Below are 25,592 nucleotides of genomic sequence, written 5' to 3' on the forward strand. Positions count from 1 at the left end.
ATCACCTTCGTGAACAATTATTTTGCAGAGAAAAACGCCGAGTACTATTTCGACGGGTTACAGAGATGGGAGCATCGCTGGGAGAAGTGTGTAGATTTACAAGGAGACTATGTTGAAAAATAAAAAACAATTTTCAGAAAAAATGACTTGTATCTTTGTTAGGTCGGAAACTTTTCAGACCACCCTCGTAGATAAGAAATACATAGATTAGGATATATTTCGTAGAAAATCAAAGATAATTCTGATATGGAGGGAGATACGTAAACATGCACAATAAAGTAAATTTTGTTGGATTGATCGAAGGTCTGATAAAATATGAGTCAACCAGAATATGCAATTGTTTAAATTGAAATTCTGTTTAAGCAGAAATCTTGTATGCTTGAGTATAATCTTGTTAACTTGAACAGTTTTCTGGTAACTTTGTGGTTCATATTTCGTCGAATATTTAGTCAATCCGACTAGATTTTCTTTTTCCGTATGTGCGATCTTCAAAAATTTAGAAACACTTTAAATCGACAAGTAGAAAGTAACACGAATCTGGGCAGCGAGAGAAGCGTGTTTTGTACGATACATTGCCAAGTTTATGATTAAAAGACCGTGAATTTCTGCATTATGTGTGTTAAGTTCACGCGGACTTGTGTGTTACGCTTTTGCTTCGACCGAATAGCAGTGTGGAATGAAGATTGACACGTTACGATGGTACGAAGTAAGCGATGCGAGAGCGTTTAATAAGCGACAAAATAACGTTGCGATTTTCATCGCGCTTATCGATATTTGCATAACTATACGCTGATTCAGACGCTATAATGCTATAAATATTAAAGTATTTTATGACCGATAAGCAGGCAACTGCGTCGGGTTTAATTTTGATTTTATCAGTTTCCTTATTACATTGCCGCGTTCTCTCTCTCTCTCTCTCTCTCTCTCTCTCTTCCTCTCTTTCGTACGCGCGCGCTCTGAATGCATATTTCAGTATGAATTTCAATTCAATATCTGTTTAACTCTGGATGAGTTGGAAACTCAATAGCTGGAAGCGTAATAAATTCCGCGATACGGACTCATTTCGTGGAATTTTTTATGTAATATTAATACTCGCGATAAAGATAATTATCCATCAGGTTCCACCCATTAACGAGAATCGACACTTCATTTCGTACGTCGTGCTTTTGCGTATCATCTTCGAGAAGGAACTTCTCGCTAACTACGTTCTTTTTCGAGTTGAGGTTCCGAACATATCATTGCAACATATGCAAATGCTATTAGCGATGGTGTCATTCTTCAACGGTCTTCTCCGCGTGCCGATTCGGTCTCAAAGTATGCAATGCAACGTAACCGCGGGTTTATCTGATGCGCTTCCGAGCATGACGATGAGTCGCATGACGCAACGTCCAAATTTATGATTAATTGAGCCTGGTGGCGCGTATATGGCGCGTCTGCATTTGCGTTTTTGCAATCTAGCAGAGGAAAAAAAGACACTTATCATCGTGGAAGCGAAAACACCGCTACGTTATCAAATTAATTATTCCATTCATTGATAAATAGCTTAGAATTCAATAACTGTTAATTCAACTTTTTATGACCCATAACTTAATGAGTTATTGAATTCTGTTTGGCTCTCGCACGGTTTATCATAGCTTCTTAATCTGAGGAAGCGTTTTAATATTGTTAAAACTTAGACTCATAATTTCTTAAATACATTCATATGCTTGCGAATGCATAATACACGATTGAGCAAGAACGGTAGTTCTGGGTCATCTGATAGTCGTATCTCTTTCTCATTTTTACTTGCATCCCAAGAGCATCTTCGGGAAAACCTCTCCAGTAAACTTAACAGGAAGTTGAAGTTGGTAGTAGAAGGTCGTAGAGACGATTGTCCAACTCTCTCGTGGAATTTATTTATCTCTTTCCGCTTCCTTTTTATGGGACTACGTTGCAATTTCTCTAGTCGGGCGAAGTTTTCTCGTATTTTCACGGTAAACTTACTTTTTACATTTCTTTCTTGCTGATGCGCACATGCACGCATCTACACATACATATACATACGCCCACAGCTTCACTTCTGCGTCTTCTCGAGACACTGTGCTCTGTTGACTGATCGTCCGGGTGGTAACTGACCCGCTTCGACCCGTGAAATGCGAGGTAATCGTGTGCTTATCTGATGCATTTCAGCACATCATACGATATTACGCGACAACCGATTGCATTGATCACGTCCCGGGCGATCATCGGCTTCGTCACGTCCGTCCACGCATTTTTCGGCGATTCACCAGGGTTACACGATTGGGTTGGACGATTGCATTAACTTATTAATTACCAGCGAGTGAATATCGTGCCTTATCGCGCATCGATTACCGCGGCATTAATAAATCGCGCGTAATATCTCACAATATAATTACAGGCACCATCGATCTCCTCCTCGTCAAAATACGACGACGGGATCGATTATTTAAGCCCTCGTAATAATCGCGTATCCGTCACGCACGAGATCAATTCATCGGGCCGATCTTTCCGCGGAGGGAAAAAGAAAAATAAAAAGGGAGGAGGAAGAGAGAAAGGAGAAGGAGAAGAAGAAGGGCCAAGAGCGCGGTCGTCGTTCCTCCGATTCATTCCCGAGCGCAACGACGACGGGATACATGACGCAACGTCCGAAATTCGATGATTAATCGAGGACCAATGCGTCTTACGTCTGCGATCAGCTCCGCTCGCCGCTCCGCTCCGGCCTTCCTGTTCCTTTTTCGGAGCACACACGTCGTGCCGGGAATTGCGAGCGCGGCGCATGCATCGCGCCGCCCGCAAATGGCATATGAGCTCAGCGGCTCTGATCACGCGTACACGCATGTATGGATGCTGGCCGGCTCACGGAATATAATAGCGGTAATACGACGGAACTGGGGCAGTCTTGCTTTGACGCGCGTCTTAGGAGCTTCCACCTGCCGCAGTAGTCACAGTGCGAAAAACCGAACGACTGCGCGTCTCTCTCCCCCCTCCCCGTGCGAGTTTATACATCGGTGACATAATCCGTTCCTGCCCATTCACGAGGTTAGTGTCTCGTTTCGTGACGGAAAGTACCCGTATGTAGTTCATTATTGCCGTAAGTAGGCCTTGGCGGCGCGTCGCGCTTGTGTCCGAATTGTGCGTTATCAAAGGAGTGTTCGTTTCAGAATGGCGTTGCCTCCGGACGGGTGTTCGCGTAATTTCCAGCGGAACATAGGTCCTTTTTGTGACCTTGATCATCTCAATAGAAAATCTTTACCGCGTTCTTAAATTAAGCGATAATTAATTTCGACACATACTCGTTAAACTTGAGGCGCGCGCGTCCATCAATCTAGATATTATACGCGTGAATAATTATTCGCGGTGAATATCATGCACTTTTCGAATTAATTACGTTCTTAGCGGCCTTAATGAAAGATGGACCGTCTCGCTGGCCGTAATTGCTTCAATAAATTGATCGAATAACTTCGAGTGCACCATACGCGTCCCGGTGTTTAGCGCGTTACCCGCTTCGAAACATAGGAGAATGAGTAATTACACTCACGTGGCGACGTACATTTTAATTTCGGACTACCCCGATCGTTATCGGCAGAATGTTAATCTATGCAAGAGTGATTCTAATTAGCGCCGCCGCGTGGCCGTCCTAATGGATTAATTCCCAGCCGTAATGGACTGTAAACTGTGTGCAGCGACTGTATATCGAGTTGCACTCGACTCGCGTGACATCACTCTGATGAGCCGGGCTCGCGGCGAACCATTAAGAAGTAAAATGCACTTTTCCGCCACCTCGCGCACGTCGTCCTCACGGCCTAAACTGCGCGTGTGTTCTAAGACTCGACAGAGAGCCACTACCTATTGCGTCTCGATTAATCATTATATTATTTTCACGCGCGTCTTTATTCACGAAAAAGAAATTTTAGTTCGTTAAATAGGAAAAAATTCGCTGAGAAGAAATAACATTTCTGTTACTGTGATCAAGAGTTACTTCATCTGAGCATTCAGCTGCGTGAAAACTCATTTGAGGTAAATCTTTAACGATGGATTGAGCAGAAATCTTCTCGGTCCTACGACCGAGCTTTCGTCTCTGGCCACCAGGTAACAGAAAATTCAGTTATACTAACGGAATTGTTTTTGCTGTGCACGGAAGAAAGATTTCAACTCGTGTAACTAAACCAGGCGAAAAACTCGCTGATGAGAAATAATATTTCCGTTACCGAGAGTATTCGTTTGAGCATTCAGCTGCATGAAAACTCATCTGAGATAACTTTCGAGATATTGGTTGAGTAGAAGTCTCTTTTACAAGAATCTTTCTGTTCCTACAACCGAGTTTCCCGATCTGGTCTCCAGGTAACAGAAAATTCAATTATACCAACGCAATTATTTTCTCCGTATATGTATTTCGCGAGCGAGAGTCGCGCGATAAAAATCATTTACAGAAACAAACGTGCGTCTCCGCGGTCTAAATTTATATTTCAGACGCGTACGCATTTTTCGCAGCGCCGTCTGCCCCGGGGGAAAAGCGGATGTGTACGCGTGTTCTCGTTTTGCGCGCGGTATATTTTAGTACTCTAATTAATTTTCTGAGGATAACTAACCATCACTTATAGTGTCACGTCGTCGTTGCCGCGCCGTTGGTGCGGGTATTCGATGCACCTGATTGATCGAACGTATAATTAATGCGCGTCTGCGTATCACATAGGCGTCGGTACCACTTTACGTTTGTTTGCGAGACATGCGTTCGCGTCACAGTCGGAACACTCTGGTAAAATCTCTACAAAAATAAAAATAAGTTACAAATGAAAAATCTCAAATTTGTGTCAACACTCATTGTGGCATTGTGAAAGGCATTGTGAAAATATCTGATATTTTTTGTTTGATTTGTGTGCGAGAGATGATTGCTTCGATTTTTGCGATGCATTAGTACCGTTTCTGGTCGGAAATTTTGACAGAATCAGAACTCACAAAGGACTTTTGGTAGCGCAGATTATGGCTGTCGGATATAAATTGTTTGGAGAAAATTGATTGTACCTGTTATGGATGCATTCGCGTCACTTATAAAATATTTCAAATGATTGTTCGAGCGAGCACAATAGCGAGCCCGATATTCTCGACCGGCCCGTGACCACATTCGATGTATTTCCGTTACGTAACGACTCTCGTACTTCGTGGACCTGCACGCCTTATCGTCTGATGTCATAGTCACAATTTCACAATGACCGCGTCGTGTCTGAGCGCGGGTTTTGCGGTGCCATTCACGAAACTTGATATCACTGATAGCGGTACAGAATGTCTCATACTAATTTACTTGTCTCGATATCGAATTATCTCTCTTATCGCGCTTTACGTAATTCTCTCTCACTGAAATTTACCTATCTCCCATGGTACATCGATTTTTTGCTCTGTTGTTTCACTCTTTGCTCAACATTTTATATTGCATTTTACTCAACGTTAATCCTCGAACGATCGCGTCTCATGCAAAAAACAAGCGCGCATTTTGTGCGACGTTACGTTTTTGTTCAAACAATATCTATGTGAATCTTCCTAGATTCATTTCTCGTGTTCTGTTCTCGTATCAGATGTCGGTACGCGTCGATGCGACGTTGATTTGCGTGAATTTGAATCGCGAATTTCACGATCGCAGCATGATGTCAAAGAGGGAAGTTGGTTGACACTTGTCAGCCACGTGCCTCGAAAATTCCAGACTGAAAAATGCTCAAATATTTGTTTTCAAGAAGTCTTCTTCTAATTTCCACATGTGTCACTATGATCAATACATCTGCAAATGTGTTCTCAGTAGCCATTCGACCCGTACAGAATAAGATATTCATGCCTCGACTCGCTATAGAGCGATCGCTCATATGAGCTCTCACTCTAGCGTTCAGCGACGTGGACGAAGATTGCACTTGAGAGCCTCTGCCCGGTATTTAGTCTGCGGGATGATAATTACCGACAGCGTAATTGCCGCGACTCGCGTGCTCTCGTTAGGTGCACGATAGAATTACTGTGCTTCATGAATCTCTGCCCGAGCGGCTGCAGACGCTACCAACAGTCTTCGGCGCTAATCTCATGCATGAATAACTTGACGCGATCGAGAGCCGATATAGCGTATAACAATATTGCGTTAGAACACCAGCTGGCGCGCCGATTTTTGTTCCCTGTCGTTCATCCGCGTTCTGTATTATTAGTTACTGATAGTGGCGGAAGAAAAATGTCTCGTATCGCCGTATCCTATGGAAGCATTCAGTGCTACAATCGTTCACCGAGCGCTTAGTGACCTCTTGGATCCGATTGGTCTGTACTTGTGAATTTTGACGAAATCTGGAAGCATACACCAACCAGACCCAAGAGCTCACCAAGCACTCAGCAAGTGAATATATTACAGCACTGAATATATGCATTGTATCGCGCTCGTTCCCGTTATTACCATCGCGGCTATTATTACTACCATTGTACGATTATTGTTGAATAAACACTACGTTTCGTATTAGCCTCACGCTTAATCTTATCGCGACACGCAGGCATTCGAAGGAACTCGTCTCACATTCGTGAAACGTTCCTCGACCTCTCCACCTTTCTTTCCTCGATCGTAACCCTAGAATAACATGCGTTTCTTGGATCAAGCCGAGTCGTATTTTTTCCCCGATTCAATAGCGGACACGGCTATCAAAACGCTATTACACACCTCATCTATAACCCATTCCACACGTTTGATACGAAATATACAGCGGTATCGGCCGCACCGATTGGTTCACTCCGGACGAACCCCGAGGAGCTGTGTGGCTCGGCGATATACGCCGCTGAAAATTCGAAAGTTGGTCAGCTCGATTTCCATGCATATAAATAAATACACCCCGGCCGATAATCAAGCCGGTCGACGATGCGCCGAAAGCGAATAATCGATGTCGGGCCGATTGACGCGGCCCGAGCCGCTAATTCATTGAGAAAGATTTAACCGCGACGCGCGTATATAGGAGACACGTTAATGCGATACATGAGCGCGGGAATTAATGAGTATGTAAATGGGCCCGGGACGAAGAAGGCTCGTCGAATAAAGTATATAGCGCGGTGTAGTCGTGATCGCCATCGCAGAACAGTATCGAGCATAACGTGAGACCGCTCGAAATGCGCGCTCGCTCTCAAAAGCGCGCCGACGTTTTCCACGAATAGTCTTAAATATTTATGTTTTTCCCGTCGCGTTCATTTTCCTTTTCTTTTTTTTTCTCCATCGATCCCGCGCTTTTGCATATCGAGATCGCGACCCGACTGTTGATACAATTACGCACACAAAAATAACGGAGTGTTGGAGCACAACTTTTGACATTTATTCATTAGGGAATGCACGTATCGAAATAAATTTCCATAGAAGCGACTAATTGCGTTAGTGAGTTCAAATAAACACCGTTTTATTCAGATCCATGCACGGTGAAAAACATTTTGCGTTTGTGCCGAAGTCGATCTGCGTGGAAACTTTTGTACTAAACTTTATCATTCCCGTATGCCAAATTAATGTATGGTCGTTTGTGCAATTTGGATGCGTTGAATTTTTATTCAGCATTTCTAAGTATTAAATCAAGACAACTCATATGTAACATGAATCATGTGTAACATAAATTCATGTGTAACACTCTTGGTGACATATTTTACACGTAAAGCGTGCGGATAAGTTGTGTTATTTGTCAACACATTTGCCTATGTCGAATTAACGCAGAAATTAGGGTGGATAAATTGGAAAACCCGTGAAGTGTATTAAATTTAACACAAAATTTTTCCCAGCGAGTGACTCGCCGCTTCTCTACCTCCGAACCGTTTGTAAATCGGAAACCATTGATGGTCTAATATTTGAGTTAATGAAATGATTGATGTGTCGAATTGAACGGTGCCCGATTCGAGTTGAAGTCACCTGGGAATTCTCGCTGCACGCGAGGGCGCTTAGGGATACACATGTAATTGAATTAAGCATTCGTATACACAAGGCACGAATTACAGTCATCTGCTCTGCTGGTGCAGCGCGAGAGTGATCCCCGTGCCTTGCAATTACGATAACCACAATCCTGGGCGTTTATCGCACGAGTCGGGCTGCACTCTCCGAATCGAAAAAAAAAGAAAATCCGCCGAACGCGCGAGGTACAGCCATGTGAATGCAAAGCACGTAGGTACGCGCGACGTTTGGCCAATGCAGTAATTTGGGTTTACAGAGCGAGCGGATTTAATCGGCGGGCCCGCCCACGCGTCGACAATGAGGCTCGTAACTTTCGGTGCTGAAGGGCGCCGTTCATTCCGTTTTGACGGGATTACCGGTCGACAGAGCCGAGGACAGGCCCCGTGTCCGTTTCACGACGGCGCGTCATGATAAAGAGCGTCGGTGCCGTGGCGATGTGGAGGGCGCCGAGGCAGATCAGGATCAGAAGGGACGATTATTGTTCGCGCATGATCCGAGGCCGCGCTCACACGGCTACCGCGCTGGGAAAGAGAAGAAAAAAAATGGGGATTACTCCCTCACATCCGTATGTTTAATCCTGCAAACGTGCTCCGTCGAATTCACCGGGCGACCCATTGAGCGACGGGAATTCCACGCTCGGTGTCGCTCCGACCGCCGAGCCGCTCAAGATTGTCCATAAATCTCGACGAAAAACGCGCGGGAACGACAGAACGGCGTCGAGAAAGGTGCCCATATCCCGTGTATTCAGCACGAGCATTCGGTGAGTGGACGGTTTCTCACGAGAGAAACGAGTAATAAAAATCGCGTGCGATCGACGTTAAGGTCGTCTCCGTGATTTCTCAATAATGAAATCGCCTGAAAGACCCACGATGATCGCCGGACTATCGTGAGTGCTTTCGGCATTAATGCGTCGTTGTTATACCCGTGTTTACGATTTCTGCCGAAACACACGTAAATCATCGTGGCCGTTGTTCGCACCGTGTCGAAGGTTGTAATTTTATTTTAATAACTGGCGACCCATAATTATGTTTGCGCACCGGAGGGTCACGCGAGAGAGGACGCGCCACGGGATACGTACATTGTTGCTGACAAGAGGAGTGACGAATGCGTTTTATTTAATCACGAAGATAGCGAGAATAATTTCCGGTTCGCGACAATAAATAAAGCCACATAACCCCGTACTGCGGGGGCAACATGCTTCATTCTATTATCTTGTGTCTCTGCCGCATTTGCCGCAGGGGAGAGAATGTTAATCGAATAGGTTCCGCAATAACTGCGCGCTCATATGCAAACAACGTGTCCGGGTAAACACATCTCACATTTAATTAGCACTTTCGCCGCTAATCGGTAGAAACCTGCGCGTGGTATCTTTTGGACTTTTCACGGCGATCGTGATACAGTCGATGAGCACTAATTGTCATGTAAATGGAATCGCTAATTGTGCGCAGGTATACGCGATATTTCTCGATGTAACGTGTTCGGTATCCTTCGCCACGTTCGAGCCACGTTACGAGCGATACGATGCGTGGAATGACGCGGGAGAAACGAGTCGTGAAACAATTCGCCACTTTTGCGAAATACTTGCGCCCTCGACTGATTTCGCAGTCCACGGATATCGCTTACGGCGGATGTGCGCGTCGCGTTACAAGTTTCTGCTGAGAAAAAATGTCCAAGGTGCAGTGCTTTTCCTATCCGCGAAGCGCTGACTCCGGACATACCTGCATACACTTGACACGATAATGACGTGGGTAACGCGGTCAAACTCCAATTCGAGACTCGACGCACATTCCAATTTCTGCGTGTAACCCGACACGAGTGTTTTGCAAAAGATCAGAAAAATTCATAATACTCGAGTCGGAATTTTTAGCCCTATTTTCGATTCGACGTTTTAATATCTATATATCAATAATATAATATACATACATGTATATAAATAAATTTATAATAAATAAACTTATAAATTTATAAGTATTTTGAAAGATCAATATTTGTTTAATCAAAAAATAGGAAAAAGGGCAATTCGAGTTCAAGCACAGGACTAATAATGTTATATACCATATGCTATATACGATGTTCCTGTATGGCCGATGTTAGGAACATCGTTTGAGGAGGAACCATGATTTTGATTGGGATCATGTCAAAGTTTTACATGAGAAACGCTTTTACTTAAAACGCCTGATCTCAGAAATGATTTTCATCAAATTTCAGAAGCAAGGTCTTAACTCACAAAAGGATACTGAATATTTGGGCACCAATACTGCGGCTTGTTATGAAAATAAACTTTGTTTTGGTTTCTTTCTCTTCCACAAGTCGTTTCTGCAGTGTTAATGCTAGGCATATAAATTTATAATTATTTGTATCTCGAAGACGTGGCGATGTTATCGTTGACAGGATCGGTTTACTTTTAGTTGAACTCAACAAAGGTATTTTACATTGTTAGTTTTAATTATTTATTATATTTAAATTTTACTTATTTTTATTTTATTTTATGTGTTTTTTATAGTTATGACGGCTACTTCTGAATATTAATTTATTACTTAATATTATTTCGGTAACGGTCTTATCGGCTTTAATATTGCGACTAACATTCATGTCAATTTGCGCAGGTCTTTTACTAATTGTAATGCGTTCGTACACCTTGAGTTTTATTATCACTGAAAAGGGTTCATGGTTGAGCCGAAACGTATGATTGTTTTATATTGATTATTCATGTTCAATAAATATTACACGATTTCCTAACACAAGGAAGGTTTTTATGGTATATAGCACTATTATAGTCCTGTGCTTGAACTCGAATTGCTCTTTTTCCTATTTTTTTATTGATATCTTCGTTTGCGAGTTCTTATTTCTTTCTCTAAGTATTTGTTTAGTACATGTGGAAATTGAAATCTTACTTGGCGCCTCTAAGTGACAGAAAACGCACGAAATGTCTCTTGTAGGTTCTAAAGATAATCTCTTGGCAAAGCTGTTTCAATATAAGCAAAAGAGGTTGACATAAGCTTCAGGGTTTCAAAGAAAGTATTAAACGAAATATTAAGGTATTAAACGAGATCAAAGGTAGGATCAAAATTCGGGTAAAGTGTTTTGATTTTGCTATGTAACTAAACTCGAATTGGCTCGTGGAGAATTAGTTGTCTGATTTATTTCTCCTTTCTTTAATTATCGATATTGTATAATAATTGCCGATATTGTAGTTATGCTTTTCCTTTCTTTAAATCATTGTGTGATATTCCATGTTCTGAGAGGAGATTTCCCTTGGGTCATCAATGAATACTTCTCGCTCATTCTTTTTCCGCGTGGCTATGTCGCTCGTGCGCCGAGGAAAACCCTATTAAACGAGAGTGTCTTTTTTGCCAAGCAGCAAAGCAGTTCGGCCGCAACAAAAACGAAGAACGGATCGTGGTCGCGGCGTGGTCGTAAATTACGTTCATCTATCGGAAAGTGTTTTGCTTAATCCTAGGACTCTCTCCGAGGTACTAAAAGTTCGTGCCGACTTATAAGTCTACGGCGCGTGTCTACACTTTAGATTATCATAAATATGAGGTGTGTAACGTCGTGTACGCGCGCACACACACACACACGCGTACACGACACCCTGCTCGTTCACGTTTAACGATCCACCGCCATAATCTCATTCAGAGTTTAAGGTTAATTGGCGCGGCTCGCTCACTTATTTACCATCCGAAGATTACAAATCCTCGCGGCGGCCGGGAATTATGGATCGTAAATTACGTTGTACAATCTACCAGAGTCACAATATTATACACTGTAACCCCGCTGTATAATTCGTAAAGTAATAATTATCGCCCGATACGTGTGTATTCGCGGCGAAATGATGCGCGCCATCCGCCTGATCGCGAGAAGGCTGACTCAATCGATCGCACGAGGAGAATATCGAGGAGGCGCGGGATCATTTTCAATCGTCATGAATCGTCGTTGCGAATTCAACGGAAGTGCGCGAGGCTGTTTAAGTGCCTCCGACCGGCCGTCAATCGGATCGCTTTTAATCGAACGCACCTAATCACGTTTCTCGATTTCAAGTCTCGGAACGAGATGAGCCACCGGTGGAGTTAATAACACCAGCTACTTGAAATCTTCCTCCATCGATTTATATGTTAACATCCAATTCCCCGCGTTCGTCATCTTGTTCTGTGTATCGCACTTTAACGTTCATTCGCCACGCGATCTCGCTCGCGAATGCAAACGCGAACTGTAACAACGCGCGTCTCTTAAACGCGTATAATTGTACGTACGATTACGATGCCTACCACAGCCGCTTCCACTACCATCATCACCGCCAATGTCGTCATCATCGTCGACGGCATCCCCGACTTAAGGGATCGAAATGAATCGCGAGAGAGGCGCGTGACAAACAGCACCGTGTCATCGTCGAGTCGCGATGCGTCACGAGGCGTGGAACACCGGCAGACGTGTGCTCTCGCCGTGGCATTTTATTGTTCGCAAACGGAAACAAAAGTAATGCGAGTGTGCATCGTGACATCAGCCCCTCAATCAATCCGTTTTGCATGATGATGCATGAAGCGCATTCGGCGAACGTCGCTGCGAGGACACTCATCTCTGGGTGTGGGCGCGGGCGCCGAACGTTGCCCATATCAATCCTTTCGTCAGCACTGTAGAATCTCGATTGTCTGTAACGGCCTATAACGGTACGTTCGATTATCGGGGCGTTGCTTGGATCAGTTTGATTCTCGGAATGGTATCTCTCTTTCTCTCTGTGTGTCTCGCGGAGAATAGACGTTGCACGTACGTGCAGCGGAGATAATTGTTCAGCCCGCTTTCACTTGAGCTTCTTCGCTTTATCTCGTCAACGGAACATTGCGCAATCACTGTTTGTATGTGTGTGTGTCGGAACATACACACATACACGCAGGAAAATACTACGTTCAAGTAAATATAAATCAGTTCATCATAAGCATCAAATTTGATCGAAATTCATTTTGAATCCTTGTAAACTTAGCATTTCAATCAACAATATTAAATTAAAATTCACATATACACACAGGAAAATACTGCGTTCAAATAAATATAAATCAACTCATCGTAAGCATCAAAATTAATTCTGAATCCTTGTAAGCTTACCATCTCAATCAAGAATATTAAATTAAAACGAAAATTTAATTTATTTATATAGCCAACTCGAGCCAACTTTTTTTTGGATAGAGTTTCATAATATTCTTGTAAAGAGAATAAATTCTTCTTTTGAGTACATGATAATGAGTTTTTCGCAAATTTATGATGAGTATATTTCAAGACTATTATCAAGAGAAAAAATGTTCCTTGTTGAAGATAATGATTACTTAAAAGAAGAAAAACAAACTGAGTAATCGTTTTTTCAGCAGTAAAATGATATTTTTTTCTGTATACATTGAAATGTAATCGTTCCTTCATACGGGAAAACTTGATTATTCAAACATTGCGTTTTAATTTAAATGATGAAGCTATGACTTTAATAAATTGTTAATTTTTTATTTTACGGTATATTATTGTGTTTCCTCATACATATATCTCTGTTTCATTCCCAAGCAACGAGAAGGCATCTCCTAAACGAGATGTAAACCTAAACGGCAATCGATTTATAATGTGGCCATCGATAATCCTATGCAAATGTTGCAACGTCAAGGTCGCGTTTTATTTTCCTGCCGACGACCAGTTTGTCCGCGATCGGTCGTATCGCGGTTGAATGATATATGCGGGTTTTAGCAACCGCAGATTTCAATCGCTTAATTGAAATGACGCTGTTCATTAATCGAGAATTAAATCAATTCAGCGACACAATGAAGGGACAAACTTCTATTTTTATCCGCATTTCGTCTTTACGTTAGTCTTCTCTCCGCGGATAACTGTGATTTAAATGCGATCGATAAACCGCGCAAGCCCGTTATTTAATCATGATCGATAAATTTTCCCGCGGGCAAACCACTTTGGTATCTCACTGCTAGTAATGAAGCTCGAGTCGAGAAAATAAATTCGCATGAAAGTACGTCAAATGATGATTATCGGCTGTCGCGAGCACTTTGGGATTCGCGTGTGCTGAATATGGAAAGTATCAGTAGTTATTTCCTCTCGATTATGGATACCCGAACGCGAATAGCGAGCGAGACAGATTTGCCTCAGCGTCGCGATATCGATTTTCCATTGACTGCTTATTTTATATTAACAAACAACGGTTACTTCTCCATATCCAAATACGAGCGATCACTTCAATTACATTCATCTACATTTTTTTCTGTTACTTTGCACGACTTGCGCATCGGTTATGTCTACATTACAGACGTAGCAGCGAGGGCGGCGTTGGAGGATTTCAACGATGATATATCGTTATAGCTGCAAGTATACTGTGTTTGCGATAGTTTATACCGCTATCCCTATATCTCGTCTCGGACGCGTGATCGTCTACCGTAACAATAACTACACTCTTGTCTCTTTACGATACATCGCGGCGGATCCCGAGGAGATTCACTCATGAAAAGGCGATCGACAAGGAGGCACAAAGGTTCCATGCAAATCAGGCGGTCGCGAAAAAAAATCAAAACACCGTGAACGTAACTCTCGAACGAGTGAGAGAGAGAGAGAGGCTTGCGGGGTCGGTGATAAAGTGGTATTCAAGCGAACGCTGCTTCTCCATATTTACGGCGCGAATGCGTATCGGAATATTATCGTATCTACCGAAAGTACGATCACTGTTTTGCATCCCGTATACACAACCTTTCAGAATGTTTCGGGCTCAAATCAGCCAGATTGACAAATATTTTTTATCACGCAGCGGTTTCTGTTCTATAGGGTGAGTCACTAGAAACTACCTTCTAAGATATCTTCAAGATTTAAGACAAAGTTTATATAATTTTAAAAGGGCAACATTTTGATCGTTTACGTTTTGATCTTAATTTGTTTTTAGACAAAGGCGCCAAAAAGATTTGAAGATCATCTCAAGTTCTTTGAATGGAAAATCCTATCCTTAATCAACTGTAATTATAAAGAATGAAAAGATAAATCCAACAACCTACCTTGGCCATGAAAAGCCTTGAAGTGAAAAAAGAATCCAGAGAAATAAGAAGAGTAAAATAAATGGGTAGTAAAAGTAAATTGAAAAATTATTTTTACCTGCATTTATTACTCTTCCCATTCTCTACAATTATATCTCTTTCTCTGATTGAGAATAAGACTTTATTCGTTTAAAAAGCCTGAGATGACGTTCAAAACTTTTCAGCGTTTCCACCTAAAAAAGAAACTAAGACAACCAAAATGTAGCCCTTTCAAAAGTTATTTAACTTTTGTCTTAAACATTTTTGTGTCAAATCAATATTTACAAAGATATCTTAGAAGGCAAATTCTAGTGACTCACTCTGTATGAGAAATTGCTTTCTCCGCGAGTGAATCTGTCTTGATGATAGATCGGAAGTCGCGACAAGACGCATCTCCATATTTTTATACACCGTCGGCTCGTATCCATTATGTTGTATCAGATACCATGTATTTTATCGTGTATGGAATATATCGGAAAACGTCAGATTGCAATCCGCTGATTTATGAAAACGAAGGGAGATTGATGTGACTGAATTTAATGAATATTGCAGAAACTCTCCGATATTAATGAACACGATATTAATGTTTCAAAGTCATGGCATCCGGGGTCAGCAGACACGACCATTCATAGTTTAAATCGCCGACCATACGTTTATACGGTCATTACGAGACTGGCTGGCACGTCAATGAGACATTTTTGGCCGCGCAAAGTGTTTCTAGATCGCGCTCGACTTTGCTTACCGTTTTGCCGCTATGTTTAGATCAGCGTTCAGCTGGCGACGATAAACTAGGTCGGATTAGCGCTCTTCCTTAGTGAGTTTTCTATCCTTCACCGGACGAGACCCTATGTTATTTTACGCATATGTTGTATAAATATCGAAGAATATCGGATTCTAGTAAACATCAAGCGCAACGTAATACTGACGATATTTGATATCTCGCAGAATTTTCTCTTTCTCTCTTCTTCCGTCTTTCTCTCATATCAATTTGTCAAGAATCCTTTTAAAATATACTACCGCGAATCTCTGAAATTAAATTCCAGATAAGATAAAACATTCGCCTACTGTTTTTCTTTTTCCTTTTTCCAAATCGTTATATTCTATGTAATTTTTTTGAACGTTTTTGGAGGGGAATATCCTAGAGCTCTCTTTCTCTTTTTTAATACGCATTTAATACTCGTTGCGCGTTAGGTTACGTTGAAATAAACATATACAAATATAGCGATGTGTATTATCAAAATAGTTTGGTATTACGATGTCTTTTTTATCTTATTTGTTCGAGCAATGGCAAACATCGCAAGCAAATATCGCATTCTGATAGTAACAAAAAATATCACGTCGGTTAAATGCGTCAAAATATTTGTCAACAATATTACTTATTAAAACACTGCATGGAAAATTGCGCACCGCTGTAATAATTAATTAGGTAATAATTAATTTTCATACAAGACTATGAAATTTACATATGTAAATGCAACAAAATATAATGCAACATTTGTTAATTAATTAATTACAAAATTTTGCGTAACTGACATGGTGCAGCGCCGCTTGGATAAATGTAAATAGTGACTTTTAAAACCATCATTTTAATTAACGTCAACGTATACGAATAAACTGATAATTTTTGCTGTTACAAGATGTCCTGTTTGCCGAGGAAGGCAAATGTGTATATTTTCTTTCATCATGTTATTAAACATTATTAGTCCGCAAACAGTAATGACAAACACGCCAGAGTTTTATAAAATAAAAAATGAGATAAAATGACTATTTGAATATTTCACCTGCTTATTTACTCGAAATTATCTCAAATTAGACTGCAGAATCCGACTCTGAGTTTTTCACATTGAACATCAAGGATTACTTGTCGTGTGTATGCGACAAGTAGGAATACGAGTTGCCTGAACAACTCGCACGTCTGTAACCGGATTTCGCGGATAAACAGATTTTCCGCGTAGCAGTTTGTGTTGCGTCGCGTTACACCTTTTATCACTCTGATGGCGATTAAATTTCTCCGCCTTGATGCCAATTTATGCGCGCTGAGATACAATCTTAAAATTGTGCGCGCGATGGAACAACACGATGATGGAAACACGGCTATCGCAACAACTGCAGTAAACGTGCTATTTGCCATAAACGACGTATTTTCAAGTTTTTTCTTTTTTCATTACAGATGAGGCGGCTACTTCTGTGGACGCATTTTCTGCTGCTAACCGTGCTGTTAGCACCGGTGCAAAGGATCGCAGCATGTAGTTGCACACAGGACCATCCTCAAACCAAGTTTTGTGAATCGGATTTCGGTAAGATGATACATATCGCAATTTTATTGTTTTATATATTGCTTTATTTATTGTTTCATTTTTTAAATTGGATATTGAATTCAAAGCTCGAGTTTTGCTTCATTCAACGTGACAATATTTTTCAATGAAAAAATCCCGAGCATATCGTGGCAACAGAGAGCAACAATAACCGTAAACTGTCACGATAACAATATTTACTGTCACGTATACTGTCACGTACTCATGTATACTGTCACGATAACAATATCTCATATATATACGAGAAAAACAAGTTGAGTTGAATTAACCAAAAATCTGATGAAATATGAACAAACCAGAATTCTGTTCAAATTCTAACAAAATTTTTGAATTTCTTTAGGCAGAATTCTGGTTCGTTTATATTTCACCAGATACTTGGTTAATCCGATAAAATCTTTTTTCTGTGCAATAATTGCAATGGTTCTTTCCGTAAAATACGCGCGACTAAATAACGGCTTAAGTAACGGTGAAATTCACTTTCCCGCTTTCGTAAAAGTCGCCAGCGGCCACGGTTAACGACGATTGTTCTGTTGCAGTTGGTGTGGTGAGGGTGAAGAAGGTTCTCACCATGAACGAGTACGAGATCGCTTACAAGGTCAAGATAAACAGGGTCTTCAAGGTGCGTATTGTGCGTGTTGCGCACCGCGGGATGTCACTGTGAAACGTTCGTCGCGAGGTGTAATCTAGGTTTAACCGCACGCCTTTTTTCTCCCACAGTCCAATCCAAAGGCCGACACGGCTCTGATGCAGAACCTTTTATGGACTCCGTCCTCGGAGTCGATGTGCGGCGTGGCACTGAAAGTCGGCGAGACTTACGTTCTCAATGGTAGGATTGTCAGCGGAAAAGCTCTCATCTCGTTCTGCGGACTCACGATAAGGTGGGCCGACACGACCAGCAGGCAACGTAAGGGACTGAGACAACTCTATCAGCAGGGTTGCGTGTGCGATGTAAGTAACTATTTAAGAAAGATGTCAACTTCGAGACAAATATTACAAAACACTCGTCCTATAGAAAGAAAGCGCGATAAATAGCTTCGGCAGATAAACTCGGTGAACTCAGTCGTATAAATCAGACAGGCGTCGTGCAAAATTAAATATTTCTTCAACCGACTGTGAGTCAATGCAGACTCGATGCGGGGGATTGTGGTGATATTGAGGAGATAAATCAGCCACGTTGTAAATCCGGCTAGCTACTTTTATACTGATGTGGAAAGTGCTTCCAAAAAGTATCCTAAAAATACACACGGCCGCGCGCGAACGGGCGAACGGGAAGAAAAAGTTGCGCTCTGTGCGCTTGATCAATCACGGGGGATTTTGCAAGTTTACGCGACTGAGAAAGCACGGTGGAGATCAGGCGCGGAATAAAGAGATAGAGACGCGGAGAGAACGTAGGCGAGAAAAATGGCCTGGTTTTTGTATCGCAGATTCTGTATACACACTGGAGACGCAAGGGCGCCGTGCTGGAGTCCAGCGGTGGCAAGCGTTGCCTCTGGGAGAGCGCACCAGGCCCCCAGGATTGCCAAGAAAAATACGGCGTGTGCATGGTGGCGCCCAGCGGCTGTTCCTGGGTTCCCTCGGTCCCGTACAAGAATTGTATCAAGGAGCACCAGCGTTTGCGCGAGCAGCAGAGGTCGCGGGAGCCTTAGTTCCGCTGACATTCGCGTGCCGGAATCGTGTTCTTCGACGATGAGAGAGGAACGACCGGCTCTGTCGGTCGCGAAACGACGCGGCGTATCTGTCAATCGGCCCGATCGCGATAATTGAGTCACTGAGAGGGCGGAGTGAGTGTACAGTGACAGTTTAATGGAACGAACTATTTGCACAGCGTCGAAAACAACGGAGATCTGAGTTCTGCTTCTCTATCGCGAAGCGGAATAGCACAATAACTGGTTAATGAGTCGTCGCATAAGGCGACGCGACTCTCTCCGTTCTTTGCGCGTTTCCAAAAGTTATATTTATCGTTGAGATTCCAGATATTTCACCGATTTGTGCGAATTTCTCTCTCATATCGCTCGTGTCTCTCTAATTAAAGTGACATTTATCTCCGAATGAAAATGTTAGATCTCTGAATGCTTAAGACGACAAATTCTGACTTTGAAACTTTCTTACATTTCCTTCCGAGAGAGAGAGGCAATTACGTATGTCGATGGATGAAAGCAGGAATAACGATATCTTCGCGTTAAGTCATCTTTGGACGACTTGGACAAGCGAACAGAAAAGATGACCGCGTCGAGAAATCGGTGTAATATTGTAATTGTTAAGATATGGAATCATCTATCACGTGTTAAATTATTCGTAACCTTCGAGAGTTCGGTGGCAACAACGTCGGCTAATTTTCGGTTCGTATTCTCTGCTATGACTAAGCAGCTAGCTATTATGTAAGTTCTGCGATGTATAAAGGGAGATGATTTAGTTAATTACGGTTAAACTCTAAACCCGACGTTGCTGAAACCGATCCTTAATCCTTCAATTATTATTAATGGAAGACGAGTTTGTAGCGCGCTAAGTATTTCGAAACCTGCGAAGATACCCGATACACATTTCATGTTTCTGAAATGTACACGGGCTGTCCTACTTTCTCACGGCTATTCTCTTAATGAGTTGTATATATATTATAGTGTACGTTATATTCTGCCAGTGTGTAAATTGTGCATCCTTAAATTATTCCAACGGTCGTTTCGTTGTATGTAGTCGTAGACGTCATTGAGACGTACTTTATACTTCGTAACGTTTTATGCGCATTCTTAGGTGTAAATTAGATTGTATCATGTTCGTTATCTGCGCAAATTATCATCCGTAATCCGTGTACCCGGTGTCTAACTAAACGAGAGGCTTCACGGAATATTCGAGCTTGCGTTTCCGCAAACAAAGCGGCGATTCCCTTTACGAGATTTCGATGTAGCGCGACGAAGCGCATCGTTTGACTGCGCTTTGACCACTACTGCGTTCATTAGCAGTTTCTCGTGAAACGCCTACTACTAAGCGGGTCGAAATTTAGTACAAAATAAGACAGATGCATTTTTTACTGCAACAAGAGAGATTTGTTTGCACTTCCGCTCGGAAGTGGACGAATTTTGTACCTATGCGTTAGTTTAGTTCTTTACACATGGTAATTTCGTAAGTGTTACACAACAGATACACAGACACATACACACACACACACACACACACACACACACACATACATTCACGACATGTAGAATGAAAATAAACGAAAACAGTCGTCTTCTCGTACGCACGCGCGTTTTGCCCCTTTATCGGAAAAATGCGAGAAGATACTACTAATATTGAGTAAACATTTGTCGATCGATCGCACTCACCATTTCGCGATGATTGGGGTAATAACTCTGCTCGATGAGGGGGAAGTTGTCTTTACCCAAGCGACGTTGCAGCCCCAGCAGGTGCGCAAATACCCAAGGTTTGTCCTATAATTTCGTAGAGCACATAGCAATTACTGGAGAGTTTCAATCATACTGTGTGTATGATGGGCACATATATAATAAAATCGATGGGAGTTATCACGTGTGGTTATTGTGCATGGAATCTGTAATTAAATTTCTATCGGTCCCGATTACATTCTGTTCAAATAATAATTTTCGCACCTCAAACAGAGATTAAATATCTCGCAAACTTTTTTTGACGTAACTCGATGTAAAATGAATCGTGCGATATTGTTCAACTTTTTTCAATTAATTCTATTTTCTACGAAGTTACGTCTTACGTTTAGCGAGATCTAAACTTGGGGATCTAAACTTGGGGATCGATTTGTCAGAGGAAGGATTGTCGAGATGTCGTTACCTGGAAGTTGTAAATTGCGGTAAGATTGTTAACGCTGGGCACACCGCCGTACATCAGTCCCAGAAGAAGATTCTTGTAGTCTTCTCCGGCATCCCGCAGGTTCTGACGTATCAGTACGAAATCAGGTTTGAAGGATCTGACAACAAACGACAGTAGGCGTTGCACACTTGCCATTCGACGTTTCGCGATATTTCGAATAAAATTGTTATCTCGGTCGTGCTGTTTTATTTGTATACTGTTATTAATTCCACGAATTTCCACGAAGCGGATAAAATTTTATTTCTCCGATAATTAACTTGCAATATTTAGCTGTAAAAGAGACAATAATATTGAACACGATTGCACAATTTGATTTGAGGCTTATATTCGATTTGAGATTTATATTTGATGTTTATATCAATACTTTCGAAAATATAAAAATGCACGCTCCAGTTTCTGCCTACGATTGACACGAGCGAGTATCTCACCGGATGACTTTGGTCCCGTTACGATAGACAGCCATGGATACAACGGTGCCCGCCTCGCTCGCCGTAAGGGATAGTTCTCGAAATTCCGCCTGCTCGACGCGGATCTCATAATCGCCGTGCAGTCTACGCCCGCGGAAGTATTTGCTCCAGTCGGTGTTCTGGTCGTCGATCACTAGCAGAGTGAAGCATCGGTCTTTGCTGTACGACGGGCCTCTGGTCGCACCAGACACCGCCGCTCCCAGAATAGAAGCACCCTACACGTCATTTTAACTGTCAGACTTGTGTGGCGCTCTCCCGCTCTTTGTACCGTACGACATAGTAACCGAGTAAACACGGAAGGCGTATCGATCACAATTAAGCAGCTCATCCCAAGAAGAACGTACGAGCGACGCTGCATATCGAGAGAAACAGACTTAACGATTTGAAAAGAGAGAGAGAAAGACGATTCTGACATACACAATTAGAGTCATTACTTGCCGTAATCCCGTTACATTTCCTATCGCGATATTAATCGAATTAAAAGATTCATTTATATTCTATTAAAAAAATAAGTGAATTTTTTCTTTTTGTTCTCTGGAAGATCTCCAACGAAGAATAAGAGATCTTCATAAAACATTAATCTTGACAAATAATTACAATTGCTAAAAGAAGAAACATACAAACTAAAAAATTGCAACCAATGGACCTCGAAGATATATCGACAAATAATTCAATTCTGCGACTACGGTTACACCGGTAGTGGAAGCAGCGCTTCTCTCGTTCTTGATTAGAATGACAGATCTCATTTCCGTTGAGCTAAGAGTACTGTGAGTCGGTGCAAATGTAAAGGGAGAAACTTGCCTGGTCGCGGGCGGCGCCGGTCAAGCTCTGCACTCGCTGGAGCAAACTCTCCCGGGTTTTCGCCGGCGAGGACGGCGCGCTGGTGGTTCTCGAGCCGGGCCTCAGGTTGAGGCTGAGGTCGCCGCCGATGGGCTGCGGCGGTCCTGGAGGAGGCGCACCTGGGATCGGCGGCTGGGACGGCGGTGGTATCGGGCCCGGTTGGGACTGCAGGGGTCGCTCCGGCACCGCTTGATACGGCTGGGACGAGTCCTGCCGGCCCACGGTGGCCAGCCCAGGATCCGCGTTGGGCTCATCGTCGAGCTCCGAGCTCAGGTCCCCTGACGAGAACCTGGAAGACAAGCTATGGTGGTCGTCGTGACAGTGGCAAGTTGGTCGGCAGGTCCGCGCACTGACGCTGTCGTATTTCCGACTGCTTTTAATGCACATCGATCACAGCCAGTAGTGGTGCTGATGAAATGAGGCATGGAGATGACGTCGGCGATGAGACTGGCAGTCGCTAACATGCGAGCGGCGAACGTCGGCGTGTCTATTTCCGTTTTGCGCGCGGAATAGACAGTCACGAGAGTCCAGGAACTCCAACTTTCCGAGCAGCAACATATTCGTGTGCGCGTATTTTTTCTGGTTTTCTGGGAGGGGTTCTCTTTTTGCTTTTCCATCACTATAAGCTGGAAATCCCCTCCGTGCGAACGACTTGTCTCGCGTTGAATTGAACGCACGCCGAGAGGCGCAAACAATGTATGATATTCACACGAAACCATGTCCTTTCGTATTTACGTCATCGATTCTCTGTCTTTCATACATACACGCGAGCGCATACGTTAGCGCGTGTGCATGTGGTTGCTCGTCAAAAGTAAAAGCGGCAGATGAAAGACGCGATATCGCTAGAACACGGGACGGCGGGGATGATGACGTTACGTTAACGTTGCCGTATGTAAAGCAACGTTAGCGCGATGACTTGATATCGTGGCGCGCATCGAGGTTGCATTCGGGGCAATGTTGGAAGCGATATTTTTAACGAGCCGCATGCACATATCCAGACTTATCGAACACACGAAAGGCTTGGAATTATTAATAGTAACATCAAGATACCTGCGTGTTCATTGATTCGCCGTTGACATTTCAGCGCGACACCTTTCTTCCGAATAGCGCGGAGCTTTTTCAACGTCCAGGTCTCGCCACTTTTTTCCCCCGACGCTTCGGTCGGTATTCTTCACTTCCACGTGATCGATTAACGATATTTTCAAAGATAACAGATTGCCCGGGGCTACCTTACGTCCGTACCGATCTTTCTTCATTATTGGCTCGCCGGCGTGTACTTTTATTCATAATTATGCTTAATATCCCGATCATTCTCTTCACTCGCGTACGAAGCGTTGAAAAGAAACCTGTGCTCTGGTTTGCTTTTTAATTAAAGATTGAAAAGAACCGTAATTCTCTGGGGAGTTCAAAATGGATGATCGTATAGATAATGAAGGATAACAAAATTCTCTTTGTCAAAATCACTCCCATTGTGTTTTCTTTCTCTCGGTTTTCGTGCCTAGCGTTGTAATGACTTAGTCACGTTTCTGAATATCGAGTTTCAGGGGCTGTCCCAATTTCTATCACCGCAGCTTTGACACGTTATTTACTGAGCGGCGATTGCTTAACGAGCGACTCAGGTAGGATGCGCGTGTCCGGCTAATTGGACAGAGGAATCTATTTTCCTTTCACGGACGCATCGTGAGAGCCAGCGAGAGCTCGTGGAGTATCGAGATACTAAGCACGCGTGTGCTTAACGTTTTAACGGCCGATCGTCATTATGTGCACGCTCGTGTGCGTAAATTTATCCGACATGAGAGCCACTCATAAAAGGATTCATGCCTGCCTCTGCTGAAGCGACGATACACGGACTTTCATCAGGCATGCCTTTCAAAAACGTATTCATTCATGTGTGAGATAGCGCGGGCGTTATTTCGATCGGATTCTTTCCATATTCGATTTTAATTACGTGGATTAGTGAATCTCGTCCGATTCCGATACCTGGATGCTATTGGTGATCACGCTGAAAGCCCGTTAAGGCGCGGATAATAAGATGGGAATTTGGAATGTTGCTCGCAGTTTTAAGTCACTTCTCTTATATCGACAGACACCACATCCACGAAACGATGAAGAAACGAAACTTGCGAAACTGCGCAAATCGTGCCTATTAGGTCAGTGAAAAAGTTCGGTTCGATTTTCAGTAGATAACGTCACATGCTCTCGCAATGCGAGCAACGATGCTGATAATGTTCTACCGTCAGATTGTTGGCGAAGAATTACAGACAACGAGTGTAACCATTAATGTAAATTAACGGATAATTTATTCCTTTAATCGAAGCAGAAGTTAAATCCGCCTGGAAAATCGAACTAGACCTTCTGGCCGACCCATTGTTTGGCACGCAAATTCCCTTGCATAACATTATGAACCCCTTATCGATTACTTGCAATCGAGAGATTCCCCAAAATTCAGCTAGAAGCTTGCGCCATACAATCGCAATATGCATGCAGATCTCATGATTCGGGCTGGCATTAGCTGATCGACCGCTAGCTGCGGGATATATGCGAATTGAACATCTCTCAATAATTTGGTATTCCCGCGAAGTCGCGCGCAAACGCCGAGGTGATTGCGGAGCGTACGCAGAATAGTTTGGACTGTCTCTTTGCGGAAGACATATATGCGGCCGTAAATTAGAAATTAACGCGCGGTACGAATCGATACAGAATTAAATGCCAGTCGCGGAATCCGGATAGAGCGTGGACGCGATAGCGGAGCGGCGGCGTGACTCACCTCCGTTTCAGGTAGTTGACATTGGAGGTGAAGGACTGACGAAAACTGGAGAATGAAATGTTGCCGGGTGATGGAGCTGTACCACAGTACTTGGCGCAACCGCCGCGGCCGGTAATCTTGATGGTTACACTGGTCTCGCAGTCGCGATGAAACGGCGCGCGGTTTCGTCGCTCAGACCGTTAGCAATTCGCAGGACAATCCGCTCTGGATCCTTGCCGTGGCGACGGTGCCGCGCTCGCCGATGATACAACGTCGTGCGAAACCAAGCAGGTTCGTCGCGAGTCGACAGATCGGCTTGATGGATCTCTAGGTCCGATGGGCGGACTCTCTCTCTCTCTCTCTCTTTCTCTCTCTCTCTCTCTCTCTCTCTCTCTCTCTCTCTCTCTCTCT

General features: G+C 43.1%; 2 protein-coding genes across 4 annotated transcripts in view; one reads left to right on the forward strand and one right to left on the reverse strand.

Annotated features, from left to right (window-relative positions):
- Positions 1–20,809, forward strand: part of LOC116844724 (metalloproteinase inhibitor 1) — a 33,681-nt gene extending 12,872 nt beyond the window's left edge. The window contains exons 1-5 of one of the 3 annotated variants that reach the window (XM_032816647.1): positions 2,879–3,039; positions 17,147–17,273; positions 17,828–17,910; positions 18,009–18,239; positions 18,716–20,809. In XM_032816647.1, coding sequence (XP_032672538.1) covers positions 17,147–17,273; positions 17,828–17,910; positions 18,009–18,239; positions 18,716–18,937 — 663 coding nt within the window. In that variant the 5' untranslated portion in view covers positions 2,879–3,039 and the 3' untranslated portion in view covers positions 18,938–20,809. Of the gene's footprint in view, positions 1–2,878; positions 3,040–8,219; positions 8,694–17,146; positions 17,274–17,827; positions 17,911–18,008; positions 18,240–18,715 lie in introns of those variants that run through there. The other 2 variants (XM_032816648.1, XM_032816646.1) reach the window with 2 other exon arrangements.
- Positions 1–25,381, reverse strand: part of LOC116844727 (synapsin) — a gene marked incomplete at its 5' end in the record, with an annotated part of 53,634 nt that extends 28,253 nt beyond the window's left edge. The window contains 5 exons of the mRNA XM_032816651.1: positions 20,612–20,716; positions 21,090–21,225; positions 21,557–21,810; positions 22,397–22,724; positions 25,203–25,381. Of these exons, the coding sequence (XP_032672542.1) occupies positions 20,612–20,716; positions 21,090–21,225; positions 21,557–21,810; positions 22,397–22,724; positions 25,203–25,381 (1,002 nt within the window). The remainder of the gene's footprint in view (positions 1–20,611; positions 20,717–21,089; positions 21,226–21,556; positions 21,811–22,396; positions 22,725–25,202) is intronic.
- Between the last annotated feature and the right edge of the window lie 211 nt (positions 25,382–25,592).

The sequence above is a fragment of the Odontomachus brunneus genome, unplaced genomic scaffold, assembly GCF_010583005.1.
Source record: "Odontomachus brunneus isolate Ranch 3 - 2012 unplaced genomic scaffold, Obru_v1 Obru_scaffold_045, whole genome shotgun sequence".
NCBI lineage: Eukaryota > Metazoa > Arthropoda > Insecta > Hymenoptera > Formicidae > Odontomachus > Odontomachus brunneus.